The sequence below is a fragment of the Mixophyes fleayi genome, chromosome 1 (genome assembly GCF_038048845.1).
Source record: "Mixophyes fleayi isolate aMixFle1 chromosome 1, aMixFle1.hap1, whole genome shotgun sequence".
NCBI lineage: Eukaryota > Metazoa > Chordata > Amphibia > Anura > Limnodynastidae > Mixophyes > Mixophyes fleayi.
The window spans coordinates 408,738,914-408,754,056 of NC_134402.1; the positions used below are offsets into that span (position 1 = coordinate 408,738,914).

Consider the following 15,143-nt stretch of genomic DNA (forward strand, 5'->3'; position numbering starts at 1 on the left):
GTTAAAAAGGTTCTTGTCATGCATTTGGGCCTAGCCCAGGCCTCCTCAGGGGAAGAGCGTTACTTCCCGACGTAAGCGCCCTTTTTTAACATGCTTTTGTCCACATGTCACCACCTCATCATTCTTCTCCATCACCTCATCCTTCATTTTCATCGCCACATCTATCCAGATGTCTATCCAGACACAGGGATCTCTCTCAGCGGTCCTGAGTATCACACTCCTCTCACTCTGTCACCCCCGGCAACCACCAACCACTCCCCACTGTCACCCCCGGCAACCACCAACCACTCCCAACTGTCACTTCTCCTTCAAGAAATATATACCGTATATACTCGAGTATAAGTCGACCCGAATATAAGCCGAGGCACTTAATTTTACCACAAAAAACTGGGAAAACTTATTGACTCGAGTATAAGCCTAGGGTGGGAAATGCAGCAGCTACTGGTAAGTTTCAAAAATAAAAACAGTGCTGGATATCGTTAACACTGGGCTCCCAATAATACAAACGTGAGGTTGTAAATGAATATATCAAAATGTGTTATTAAACATCAATAAAATTATATAAGTACATAATATATACCCATATCCTAATAAATTGTACACAAATGGTTAAACTAAATCCTCTGCACTTGGTATCAAGCCTAATAGGTGAACACAGATATAAATAACATTCACTAAAGACAACTCAGATCATTAATATATAAATCAATGAGACAGTCTGTGGATACTAAATACATGTGCCAGTTAAGTTTATTCGCCTTTAGAAGGTGATGAGCAGTTACTCCTAAGTGTTCAGAACAGTACAGTAATTTAGGCTTTAGTAATGCAAAAGATGCTGCACATACACTAAATAGAATTTGATATAATAGCTCAGATAAAGATAAGTTTGATTTTGTTTGCTGGAAGAAACATTTTAACAGAACAATACAATTTGCTTTGTGTGATTTAACCCTTATTATACTTGAAGTTTGGGATGTTTTTAGACTTTTCAATGATTTCACAGTTATGCAAAAGAATCTTCAGACACTTATTAATAGGTGACAAAAAATGAAAATATTGGACTTTATAAAACTGCTGCAAATAATTGCAGTGGACAAGTCAGGGTACTCACATGTGTCTCTGACCAGCGGGGCTAGATGGAAATGTCCCGGTCTTTAGCTTTGACTGACAAGCTCCTTTTCATTTAACTTTATTGTTCCATGTGCAATGAACACACAAAAACGGGCTACAATAAAATGGTGGCTGACAGTGATCCACAGAGGCTGCAGATGCCTGCAGATGAGCGGGGGAGACTGGAAAACGGAGACCAGGTAAGTGGGACTCGAGTATAAGCCGAGGGGGGCTTTTTTCAGCACTAAAAATGTGCTGAAAAACTCGGCTTATACACGAGTATATACGGTATATATTTTTTAAAAATCTTTATAAACACTTTTAACAATTAACAAATTAAATTAAAAACATCTTAGTATACCAAATTTCAGCCCTTTCTGATTTTTTTTTTCCACACACACTAAGAATTTAGTAGGTCAGTGTATAACTCTGCCCAGCAGGTGGCGCTGCAGCTTGGTTTTATTTTTTACACACACACACACAGACAGACTAACACACGCCACTAAGCATTTACATTATAGATATATATACATATAATCTCTCACCTTGGGCATACAAATGAAAATCAATATACTAAATACAGTACTGTATTTTCCCAGTTGTATTTATTTTCTTTACTAGTCGTTCATTTAGGCATTACAGGGCAAGGTTTAATAGAACACTACGGAATGAATAATCACAGGCTTCCTGCTGTGATGAACATGAGGGGCAGCACATTTAATCTTGTAATATTGTTGACATGATTTTCTCCAATTGTATCCCAGATGCCTCACTAATTGATTGTGGGAGAACATTAGATTCTCCTCACCATGGTGTACCCGAGGTCTTATTCAGTTGTCACATCTGTTTACACATTTTCTCCTGCATGTTACCAATAATAGCAATAAATTCCATGTACAGATTTATTTTACTTCTATTTCAGTATTATTTTATCTAACTTTCCATGAGGTGGTGCTAGGGCAGATAGATAATTACATGTTAATAAGCCAGATAACTTGTGGCTCTTCTTGTGAAACTACTAGTCCCAGCGAGTATTATCAGCCAAAGTAAGATCTGCAACAACGTAAGGTAAGTGTGCTAAAAACAGTATTTTGGAAGAAAAACACATTACATATTATTAGATGGCCTAGGTAAGAATTTGATATACATAGGATAAATCGGTCACTCCATTTTAATGGTAATATAGTTTGTAGGATTGCTAAAGGCAAAAAAACATCTAAAAACATAAAAGAAACAGCAGACTAGGAAGAACTCACTGACCTTCCGTGACCTGTTCTTGAATTAGAAAATTAAAGAACCACAGTCTATATTACTTTTACTCTCTACCCCTACTGGCTGAACCTGTGGTTCCAATGTTCATGACCTCCAAAAATCTCAAGAAACTCCACCCTTCCTCTGCAAGTTGGTCTGTAGTCCACGGTTTGATTCTTTGGTGAACATTGATTTCTACTGCTTAGTGTACATGTATTAATAAAGCCAAAGAACAGCTGAGAGTTCACTTTCTCCAACAACTCTCAAGGTTGAAACATTGAGGAAATAACAGTTATGGTGGAAACAGAGGTGACTTTCTCAGGGACTGCATGGAATCCTGAAGTTCTGACAGTTGGTATTAAAAAAAAAAGCAATTAAACAAAAGAATTAGCTAGAGTTCTTCTTTAAATGTTCCTAACTGCCTCTTCCTTCCACCTCTTGATGTTAAATCCTCATTTTCAAAGTTCAAAAGGGGATGTGGTCTTTCCAGAGGTGTGAAAACAGCTACCAAGGGTAGGAATTGTTTTTTCCTTTATAAACTATTAGTCAATAACAGATGGGTTAAGAAATCAAAGGAAAAAAATAACTAACTTAAACAGGACAACTGATACGTAGGAATGTGACTGAGAGGCATAGTGTAGAGAGAGAGAAGCCAGCCAGGGCACAGACATGTGATGAGTAAATAAATGGAAGGTCAGTAGACAGACCAGGATCCAAACCAGAATACATAGCAGCCATTGCCAAATCCAACATTGGCTGGCCATCACGATTTACAGGCAACACGGGTTGAGGGATTCCTCAATCAGATTTATCAGGCTTAGGGATAATAGGTGCTGGGTGGACTGCTTTCAGTAGAATGGAGCCAAACAAAGAGGGTGGACCACCTCTACTAATTAAAACCAGCCCAAGGTCTGAAAATAGCAGGAATTCTTCCAAACTACCCTTGTGGGGTTGTGGCTAGAGAAATTAGTGGTAAACACCAGAAGGTGGTAACAATGCCACCTCTGTAGGAGGCACAGGGTATACAGAACTCCATGCTCACAACAAAGCAGCGCCTTGCACTAGTCAACTTAGGTTGGCTACTATGATTTTGGATTACTCTGTGCTAGGGCGATTGCTTCATTAAAGAAGGGGGTGGAGCCGACTAAAATACGTGGGCTACTCCTATTAAATTACAGCCATCCTCAACACCGATGTAGTGGTGGCTGGAACAGCCAGTGTAACCCCCTCCCCAGTTGTGCCAACTGTCCCAATACAGTTAACTACACAATATAAATCTACTTTCTACCCCATCATATTTATACATTTTTTTTACTCTTCTTTAAAATTGTATTTCCACCCTCTTCTTTATCGGGACAGTCCTGATGCAAACTTAATAGATTCAAAGTGAAACAATCAAATATTTTCCGCACCAGTTTTCATGTATCCGATAGGTTGGTGCATTCAACTAATCAGATACTAGGTGTGGAAAATAGATATTTGAATTTTAACACTGCTATTTGATTGGCTAACTATTCCAACCAATCGAAGCTCAGAGAAGACTATATACAAACCACCTCTCATTGACAAACTTCAAGTCTTAAAAAAGGTAAGGTTTTTTTTTTATTTCTTTTCTAACAGGTTTTCACATTACTTCTGATAAAGACTGAATTGTATATGACTTTGATAGACTGCACATAGAACGAGGGCTATTAAATACTTGGGGGTATATTTACTAAACTGCAGGTTTGAAAAAGTGAAGATTCCAGTTATCATTTATTTAGTACATTCTACAAAATGACAGCTAGAATCTGATTGGTTGCTATAAGCAACATCTCCACTTTTTCAAACCCGCAGTTTAGTAAATATACCCCTTGGTCTAATAAAGATTATTTATTTAAAAACAAACAAAAAAGGCAGTTGTTTAAAAACAAAACACTTTATTCTTTTAATTCTACCAAGCTTAGGCAATGTGGCAAGATTCATGCAGATCTGTTCACTCTCTTAAAAAAAAATGTGGAAGGCTCGGTTAATCGTTAAGTTTATACTAATGGCTACTGCCAACAATGCATAAATACAGAATTTGGTCAAAGTAATTTTAATCAAAATGCTAAGCATACTGTGAGTATTCCACTTAGTTTTGAGAAGTCAGACATTACTGGGATCTTACAGGCTTTATTATTCTGCATTGTCAGACCCTGTATGAAGGATCCTTTTACTGCATCTTCAGTAGTTTGATCTTCATTCCTGGAGCTATGGATTTGGTTCATTATCTCAGACAGCTTTACTTTACATCAGGCCTGTCCAACCTGCGGCCCTCCAGGTGTTGTGAAACTACAAGCCCCAGCATGCTTTGCCAGTAGACAACCAGTTGATAGCTGGAAGGGCATGTTGGGACTTGTAGTTTCACAACATCTGGAGGGCCGCAGGTTGGACAGGCCTGCTTTACATGGACACATGCAAATTAGTAACATTTTCAATAAACCAGCCAGTCTGACATGAAAAGAAATAATCCATTTGCACCTATGTGAGAAGATACACAAACAATACATTAAACACAGAGCGCCCTTCACCACCAAATATAACCTACCTTACTATGATGAGGTTATGTCAAACCAATTCATAATGTTACACAGCTTTAATAAAACATCGCCATCTGCTGCTTTTACATTGCAATGACATTTTACAGAAACCGAAAAACATGTTCCCAAAAGATTAGAAAGCACAGTAGCAGAAAGATGAGCGGCCGTAGAGGGTTAGACCCAACTCATCCACATTGCAGGAGAGAATGGTTCTTGAGTTACAGACCCTCTGCCCATTGTGCTGTGATTATCCATGGAAGTGTTCAGACAAAGGGTTTCATAGTTACCAGAATACAGTAAATATGAAAGCAAACACATTTTTAACAGTAATAAGAAATAACAAATCTAAGGTGCCGTTTTTTCAGAGATAGACAAAGGTTATGGTGTACATTGTTATCACACACTTCTTTAACTCGACGTAAGCCATAGAAACAATGTTGTATACCCTCAAAAGGTAATTAATATGGCTAATTGCTTCAATACCTATATTGATACTTGCATTGCATTAAACATTTATACAGAAGTCTAATATAACATTTTAAATACATGTATGGCAGCCTATCATCAACATACACCAATTTGTTTTTTTCATGTTTATTAGATCACAGAGTTAATGCTTACTTAACACTTAGCAAAGCTATACAGAGATAATAATGTAACACAAGGGGGGGGGGTCACAATGAACAGACATAAGCTTGTATTATATTATATATAAGCTTCTATTTTTAACACTCTGGTTTTATACAGTGAGAGTATACAATTTCTAGTATTTGTATAGTAGTTCAGAACAAAAACAAACAAGTAAACCTTAATTCCCATCAAGTATTTGTTTTAATTAATGTAGCATGTCCAAAATGTGCCGGAATATGGCATCTATACAAGGATATGGATCTGTGGCTCACTCTTCTAAATATTCAAATTATATTTATGAATATATAAACAATAATATATTTTACGGTAATTGAAAACAGTGATGTTTCTCATAGCAACATCACAACAAAGCAAGATATACGCTTTCATTTTCTACACAGCGCAGTTAATATCAGCTAAAATCTGATGTGTTGGCCAGAGCTGGCAAAGTTGTTACAAATGTGTCTTGTAAGACAATTCTTGTATGTACAAATGGCTGCATGTTGTCTCGCCATTAAATAATGCTACATAAGCATTCCTTATGAATGACAAGCTGGCCATTTTTACCATATGAATTTATGAACAACACACCACATGGCAAAAAGTATGTGGACACCACTACTAATTAGTCGTTTGGTCATTATAGCCACACCCACTGCTAACAGGTGAAATCAAGCCTATAGCCATACAATCTCCAAAATTACACATGGCCCTGTCAATTACGTGATAATGTTTGGGAGCACCATAAACTAAGCCACAAAACCACAGGCCACAGAATAGGATCACCGAGTGCTGTATGGTGTAAAGATCATCTGTCATTGATTGCAACACTCACTACTGAGTTCCTGACTCTGGAAGAAACATCAGCGTTGGCCTTGTAGTGTATGTGATTATAGCCTTGCAAAGGACACCACCGACTTGTATCAATAAACGCAGATAAAGTTCTATTTCTATGAAGAATAATGAATGCCTACTTGTTTTGTTGACGTATTATTAATTACAAAAAGTAAGCTTAAGCTATTTCAAGAAATATGGTACATTTTCCTTTAAAGCAGTGGTGGGCAATATGTTGCCCAAGGGCCTCTAGTGGCCCGATGAGCCTTCTCCTGCAGTCCACAACCAGCCCCTCCTGAAATGACTTTGCTATAAAACAAAGAATAAAACGTGAATGGGAGCAGGCACTGACGCATCATTGGGCCACCTGTGTACAATGCAGGGAGGTCATGCATCACATCCAATCACGGGAGAGAGTGCAGTGTATTCTGCACCATGTGCACTCCCTCGTTCCTCTGTCTCTTGTCAAAATAAGTATTTGTAGACTGAGTGGAGGCATGTGGAGAGTGAACCGATTTCTGGACATATGCAGAGTGACAATGAGTGGGGGCTTATGGGGATTGCCAGTACATGGAGGCATGTGAGCAGGTCTGAGTGACATGCGAGAGCGGTTTGGGGTACATGAGGGCTTGTGGCTGCATTTTGTACAAATCAGGTGGTCTGTGTGGCATAGAATTAAGGGACCTGAGGAAGGCATGTTCGAATGAGTGATTAGTGATGCCGGTCATACTGGGGCTGCATTTACATTCTTAAAATTAAGGATTAATGGACAGCCCTATTAAAGGTGGCTCACGCACCATGAAGTATATCAGTTTGCCCGTAACTTTTGTGTATCCGTCACACAGATCTTTGAAAATCATCAATACAAGCTTCAAACAAAGATTGTATTTATCTAAATAGACAACAAGTGGGGTTTCTTAGCAAACATTGGACAGCAAATACCCAGGGAGTTTAACTATGACCTGATAAAACACACACACACACACACACACACACACACACACACACACTAAAGAATAAGGATTGTGACTGATGGAATATGGACCACTGTGCAATATTTTTCTCTTATTTCCATAAAACCTGTGTGTACTGACCCACTGGATTTCACAGAGAACAATATTTCTTGCCCTGCAACAGAAGACAACTATGTAATTGTAAAACGTTACAACCCTTCAACAACTAGAAGAACAGACATTCCTGAAAGCTGTGTTTTGTAGTGCACGGTAGCTGCTGCAGGCAATCAACACAATGAATCAATCCTTATGCCCAGTCTCCCTTTCAGCAGGAAATGAATTCAAACCTTACCTAGCTTATGGCAAGGACATGCAAACTGCAACACCACATTCAACTAGATGGGAGCCATTGGCAATAACATTTAGCGTTGGGAACAAATCCAGGCAAAAGATGCATATTAGCACTCGGACAAACAAAGGGAGTATAAATGCAATTTATTTTTTTTGCATGCAGGGACAATACTGTTGGTTTTTGTATGTGGCATACTGGGCAACCTTATTTAGAGTTGACACCTCCAACCGAGCAGCACAGTTTTGCTGGATGTTCTCCTAACTCTAAATGAAGAGTGGTAAAATAATTAAAGACTTTACCCATGCATAGCCCATAGTCTTCATTTCTTACACATTGCACGCACTACAAGGTAGCAATGTTGCAAGGAAGTTTGGGAATAAAATTGTCATTTAACAAAATACCTCAAACAAAACAAAGCAAAAAAAATAAAAAATCTGTTCTCTAACCTGTACTCATTTTATTACTGAAAATATTGTCCCGACTCATATAGGTGTATTAAGCTTCATCACAGATGGCGATCAACTGATTGTTTCTGTTTACATGAGTAATTCAACTCGAGACATCTCCACTATTGATGGCATCCATTCTCTCAATGTGCATAGATCTGGTAAGCACAGAACGGTTCTGCAAAGTTCATAAGCCACCGGGGAATAGGAATAGAGAGTTACAGCAAAACCTTTGATCTCCTTAGAGAACTGGATTCCTTTGGTTTTCTTGTTGTTCTGCACCTGGTGTCGGAACAGTTCTAAGGTTAAACCATTGAAGTGCTTTGACACCAGCTGTACAGGATCACTTCCAAGCATGCTACTTCTTAACTGCATGATCATCTTCTTCATGTTCGTAATCCTGGTCTTCTGTCTCAGCACTTGTTTCTGCAAGGTGTTCTTTTTCCTTCTCAAGTTGACCAGGATGGGATCCACCTTAGGAATACGGACATTCTCTTTATCAGAAACCGCAGAATAAGAGTGCTCAAAAGACATGCCTGCTTCCACGGCCGGGGCCTCGGCTGTAGACTGAGCTTTGCGATGCAGGTCTGATGAAGCTGCGGCATCGTCTTTCTTTTTTGGAGGTTTCTTCACAGGTTCCTTTCTAATACGGACACCGTCAATAAAGGAAGGCACGGCATCCAGGCGCAGATAAGGGTATGAGGCCCCAGGGCGCAACATATAATCCTCTTCTGTGAAATGGTCACTGCAAAGCCGGCTGTATATGGACGGCTTCCACTGGTCACGCCGAATGACCGCAAGCCATTTGGCAAGATACTCTGGGTTTTTCATGGGAAATCTGCAACAGATAAGAAAAAAAAACCTTATGATTACATACAAAATACAAATATACTGTAGTTAGCAATATCAGAACCATAAATGACATCTATAACAGCTAAGAAGTTGCTTTTTCATGAAGCTTCATTTGTCCAACTTGTGGCCTCTATTTTAAGTCGTGCAACATAAGATTCAAGTGCTTAATCAATTTCTAAGCAGGAGCAGGCTCTAGAAAGGGAGGGTATATCTAAAGAACAAATTCAGAAATCCCTAGCACACTACTGTCGACCAGTAAAACAGACCAAATAACACTGTCTTCTATTTGTAAATAAAATGCAGAAGTCTTCGTTATACACATATATATACACATGCCACTTCACGGTGCTTCTGTGGGCAACTTATCATATATTTGCAAATGTACATAACAGAGACTTCTGCATTTTAGATATAGAAGCCACTTTAAGTTTTTTTTTGCTTTTTTACTGGTTGATAGCAGTGTGGTGGGGATTTTCTTTACGATTTTAAAGTAGCATTCCCAGGTGGGGTGAAAAATCTCCCTCTGCTGTCCACATCTGTGCCTCAGGAACTGTATGCTGAAACAGTTTTTCAGGGGTCTCCTAAAGTTTATAGTTCAACACTTTAAAATAGCTGCTTTTGATGGGTGTCAGCGGGAACACCAATCAAAAAGCTGCCATCAACCCACCCCCCTCTAAAGCAGCACACAGATCCAAGCTTTCAAACAGAGTTGTGAGATAAAAGAGCCCCAGAAAAAACAGGGGATCTGGTAAAGGGGGTTCATAGGTACAATGGTTTGTTCCACCCTACCTGTTAATGGTGTTTTAAGTCCAAATTAGTTATTTCTTTCAAAGGGTATCAATGAATACTATTCCATTTATATGTAACAGAAATATTAATTTAATTTTTTTTAAGTGTTTTCCCCTTCAAAACAGTGATTAAACATGTTATTGGCATAAATAACGGATTAAAACATTAGTACACCCATTGCTGTGTGGTCTATCATTCAAAGTTATTATCAAGGTAACAGCACGGTGGGCAGCACGGTGGCTAAGTGGTTAGCGCTTCTGCCTCACAGCGCTGGGGTCATGAGTTCAATTCCCGACCATGGCCTTATCTGTGTGAAGTTTGTATGTTCTCCTCGTGTTTGCGTGGGTTTTCTCCGGGTGCTCCAGTTTCCTCCCACACTCCAAAAACATACTGGTAGGTTAATTGGCTCCTATCAAAATTGACCCTAGTGTGTGTGTCTGTCTGTGTGTGTATGTTAAGGAATTTAGACTGTAAGCTCCAATGGAGCAGGGATTGATGTGAATGAGTTCTCTGTACAGCGCTGCGGAATCAGTGGCGATATATAAATAAATGGTGATGATGATGATGATGAAGGTAAAACTATATTAATTGCAACGGTGCCACCTGCTGGCTATAAGAATGTAGCACGCTCAATTAATGGTATACCTACCTAACTTTTGCTCTTATTTATATTGTATGCAGGAAAGTAGCTGTAAATATACAGTCTGTTTTTATGTACTATCTTTCGGCAAAGACATTTGTGTGGAAGTTAATTAAGACACAGTAAGGATGCGAGGTCCTTGAGTCCTTCGTGTCCCCTTTAACCTCATTCACCATAAAAATATTTTTTTTTAAAAAAAAGTCTGGTAACAAAGCACAGTACATCTACCTACAGTGGAAAAATGGAGAGGTGCAGACGGAGGTGTATTGGAATGTTTAACATACACATATAGCAAGAGGTCTTGTCTGGAAAGACAACAAGATAGATTGTGGCATTTCAAATAAGCCGTTTATAATAGGCACGGTCACAAGATGTACTGAAGGCCTTTCTGTATGAATTTTTATAGAAAATTTCTTTAAAACTCCATAGATAAAGCATATGAGGAAGCATGAGTGAACCTTTAGAACTATGTAGATAACAATCGAACTTATGCACTTTTGATTACCATATTTAATGTCACAGAATATAATAATAACATCCTTTACTAATAAAGATGAAGCAAGTAATACCTACTGTACCAGTTACCTGAAAAAATGTTTGCCACATCCCTTGGACAAACGATTCTTACAGCCATATGCAGCACAGACCGTCATCCTCTCTAATTAACTCCAAAGTCTGTTTGGGGGAAAAAAAGTAACATTGCGGTTAGGTGTCTTCCAAAATTTTTTGTACAAATGCATAAAATATTTTCTTTCGGCAAGCAAAAAAGGTAGTTAAAATGCTCTGGAATGAGTACAATGTATTTGAAGGTGGGCTGCACGCAATCTTAAGTGCCTTAATATTATTTTCATCATTACACCCAGTGTGTGCAAGAGAAGTGTGTCATAGAAATACGGTACTTTAGTCCATTCCAAAGCTGACTGCAGTGCATAGAACACGGGCGACCGCGAGCTTCTTGGCTGACAGCTCCTACACTGTAATAGCACAAAGCATTGCAATGTACAATTTAGCACCATAAACCAAGATAGCCAGTGGAATCCAAGAGAAGACGGAACCTGAGAAACCCATCAACTGAAGAGTTATGCAGTAAAGGTCTGCAGAGTTGCACACATAGTGGGGTCTGTTGAACTAGCCAAAATGCTTCTACGTAAAAGTTTCCAAGAATGCAGAAAAAAAAAGCTAAACAAACATTAAAAAGACTCATTCATACAAGTACTTTATTTTTAAACTATTTTCTCTATTGTGTTCTTCGTCAAACTTTTATTTTTTGCTTCCATTGTAAACAATAAAAACATGCGTTTCGCACATATTCCCAGGCTCTTTAAAATATTCTGGAGACTCCGAGATTTGACTGACTGGCTCCTAATGTTTTTCATTATTATGACCATCGTTGGCCATAAGAATTAGGGATTCCTACACTTGGTGCATTTCTCCTGCAGGTTTCCTGTGTGCATCCCATTCACCATGTAAAAAATAAAATAAAAATCACTTTAAAATAGCATTTTGGATATGTTTCCTTATAAGAGATCCAAGACCTGTATCTGCAGTGTCATATGACACTTAAGCTACCTTATAAGATATATATATATATATATATTCAAGCAAAATGCCAGTATTCTGTTGCATTATGTATATTTTGTCATACTATTCTATTGCAGTTGGAGGAAATACATTTGCATCACTTTCCAAGCTGTTGAACTGCAGAATGGTGAATATATATTTATCATCATCACCATTTATTTATATAGTACCACTAATTCCGCAGCGCTGTACAGAGAACACACTCACATCAGTCCCTGCCCCATTGGGGCTTACAGTCTAAATTCCCTAACTCACACACAGAGAGAGAGAGAGACTAGGGTCAATTTGATAGCAGCCAATTAACCTACTAGTATGTTTTTGGAGTGTGGGAGGAAACCGGAGCACCCGAGGAAACCCACGCAAACACAGGGAGAACATAAAAAAATCCACTAAAATTATATATATATATATACACACACACAAGTTAACCCGTGCATGATACTCATGCATTCTAGTCAAATCAAGATACTTAAGGTCTTAAAAAGGTTCTTGTCATGCATTTGGGCCTAGCCCAGGCCTCCTCAGGGGAACATTGTTACTTCCCGACGCAAGCGCCCTTTTTAATGTGTGTTCATGAGGTAAAATTACCTCACGAAAATGAGTTTGACCCCTCAACTCGTAAATTTTGCCTTTACTACCTCTCCCACGGGGGAGAGGGGGGATGATGGAAGTTAACTGACTTGACTATTCTATTTTTTTTGTCAAATAATGTCAGTATACCAAATTTCAGGTCAATTGGATGAGCCCTTTCTGAGAAAATAGTTTTTTCCACACACACACACACACACACACACTAACGCACGCCTCTACACATGTGTGTTCATGAGGTAAAATTACCTCACAAAAATGAGTTTGAGCCCTACCAAATTTCAGCCCTTTTTGAATTTTTTTCCCCACACACACACTAAGAATTTAGTAGGTCGGTGTACAACTCTGCCCAGCAGGTGGCGCTGCAACTTGGTTTTTTTTTTTCACACACAGACGCCACTAAGCATTTATATATTAGATATATATCGTATATGATGCAGCTTTTTAAATGGTCACTTAAGAGGGTGGTCATCACTTAAGCGGTCCAGATGCAGCCAATTCTCTCCCGATTTGTGGCCTCACAGTTTGAAGCTGTGTTGGTGGTTTTGTATTGTTTAAATATAGTAGTTTGCTGGACTAGAAGTTCCAATCCTTCTTATTTTTCAGTGAAATGGTGGCAACTTTATTAAAAAGTTGCAAAATTTCCAAAAACAGCGATAAAAGATGTGCAACTTTATTCACAACTAATGTAACCCTCACTGAAATTTTCCTAGCTCTTTACACCCTCCATATCATTCAGTTTTCATGTCAGCATTTGTCATTCTGGGAAAATGTTGTGCAACCAGTAGTACATCTAACTGCAACAGAACCAAACACACAGCCCACTAATTCATTTATAGTACTTTTTATCATTTATAAGCAGGAATGTGGGTAGAAAAACAGTTCATAACGAAGTGCAATTAAATACCCTAATGATAAAGCCTGTAAGAGAGGCTCATGTAGTAGGGTTGGTTACTAAATGGGAAGACCACATTGGGACAACATACTCTCTTTAGTTTCTCATTATTACCTTCCTCACCATTGTCTAATAAGAGTTGCTAAAAACACCATAGGATGAAGAGACAAAGGCTTTGAGCTTCTGAAAACTGGATTGTGTGGGTGATTCAAACACATTAAAGGGGTATTCAGTGAATTCAGCATGTTAAAGAACATGTTTTATCTTCCCTAAATCAGATGATTAATTCACCACATACACCTCTTATCCAAATATTGAGGGAGTCATGTAGCATTGGATGCAAATTACACTTACAATGTAAGTGCAAATTACATACCATAGTTTTACTTTGTACTCCAAGCCACACATATCTAAAGATACAGGTGACTTGGAATGGTACAATAATCAAAGGGGATCTTTCACCAGGAAGAAATCAGCCACAAAACATCCGCCTTAGAGGTGTATCTGCGACTACTTCCCAATCAGCATAGTGATTAACGAGTGTTAACACACCCTTACTGCACTATGCCTACGCATGCCTTAACACTACCTCCCCTATACCACATCGCTAAGCCTAGCGAAGTGCAATGGAGAGATACATTTCAGTATGAAATTATGTTTCACACACAGCTGCAAGCCTGACTCTAAATGGCCCTCTGAATCTACTTCAATTCTCCAGCACTGAAACATTTAACTCTTCGTAAGGTTAAAAAGCACTGCCCAGAAACTCTGATCAAGAAACAAGGAGGGTCAGTCACAAAAACTGAGTGGGAGCTGTCACTAAGTTGACAACCACTTAAATGAATGCGCAGGGGTTTGACAGAGGTGTAATAGCACCATCAAGATCAGGGCTTTCCCTGTTACTGCATACTAAAGATAATATCTTATCTATGCACTGGCAATCTTCTAGCCTGCTGGGTCTTGAAAAATAAAAAGCCTTACAGACATAAAAAAAATTACATTTAATGAGGTTTAATAATTTTTGTAGAAAATACGTCTAGAGCAAGTTAGACAATGAAATCAAACGTCTGGTTGCTATAGTTTAGTGCAAAGGTTAGTAAAACCAGATTATACGACGACAGGTACACTAATATGCAACCAGTACATGTAGATCTGGCACCTTTTATTGATTTAGCACATTGCTCTAATAAATGTTTGCAAAAGAAACAATATAATAAACAAAGCCAACATTACAAATCTGTTTAATGAAATGTTCATCTCGTGTCTTCATCCTCCAGCTCTCTGCGTCACCCCCCCATTCTGTGTCCCTTAAGTCTGTGTATGCCTATATTACTGGGGTGGTGGCCTCACCTAAACCAAAGGCAAACCTCAATACTGAGACCCGATGTTCTAAGTGATGTCTACGACTTGCAGAGTAAGATTTCTCGGAGTTAAAAAATAACCGTCGGCGATAACTTACTGTGAAAAGTGTACGCGTCTGCAGTCTGTCTTCTACAAAATGGCGGCCGCAGTTCCTGGTAGATGAAAGAGGCGAGCGCGCGTCACGCTTCCCACGGGGTTATAGGGATTGTCAGTGACATCTGGGCGGGGCTTGCAATGACCGACAGGCGGCCAGGTCGTCGGAAATGATATATCGCTGCTATGTCCCTATCCGCTTCTTA

The 15,143-nt window shown here is 38.9% G+C and overlaps 1 protein-coding gene across 3 annotated transcripts; it reads right to left on the reverse strand.

Annotated features, from left to right (window-relative positions):
* Positions 1–7,819: 7,819 nt before the first annotated feature.
* On the reverse strand, positions 7,820–15,058 carry LOC142099061 (THAP domain-containing protein 1-like). Of its 3 annotated transcripts, none has more exons than XM_075182161.1 (3): positions 14,938–15,058; positions 11,004–11,093; positions 7,820–8,975 (listed from the first exon to the last, which is right to left on the reverse strand). In XM_075182161.1, exons 2-3 carry the CDS (start codon positions 11,069–11,071, stop codon positions 8,228–8,230), a joined length of 816 nt encoding a protein of 271 aa, XP_075038262.1. In that variant the 5' UTR covers positions 11,072–11,093; positions 14,938–15,058; the 3' UTR covers positions 7,820–8,227. The 3 variants fall into 3 exon arrangements, with proteins under 3 accessions (XP_075038262.1, XP_075038271.1, XP_075038253.1); XM_075182170.1 differs by lacking the exon at positions 14,938–15,058 and adding an exon at positions 14,833–14,922; XM_075182152.1 differs by lacking the exon at positions 14,938–15,058 and adding an exon at positions 11,725–11,885.
* Between the last annotated feature and the right edge of the window lie 85 nt (positions 15,059–15,143).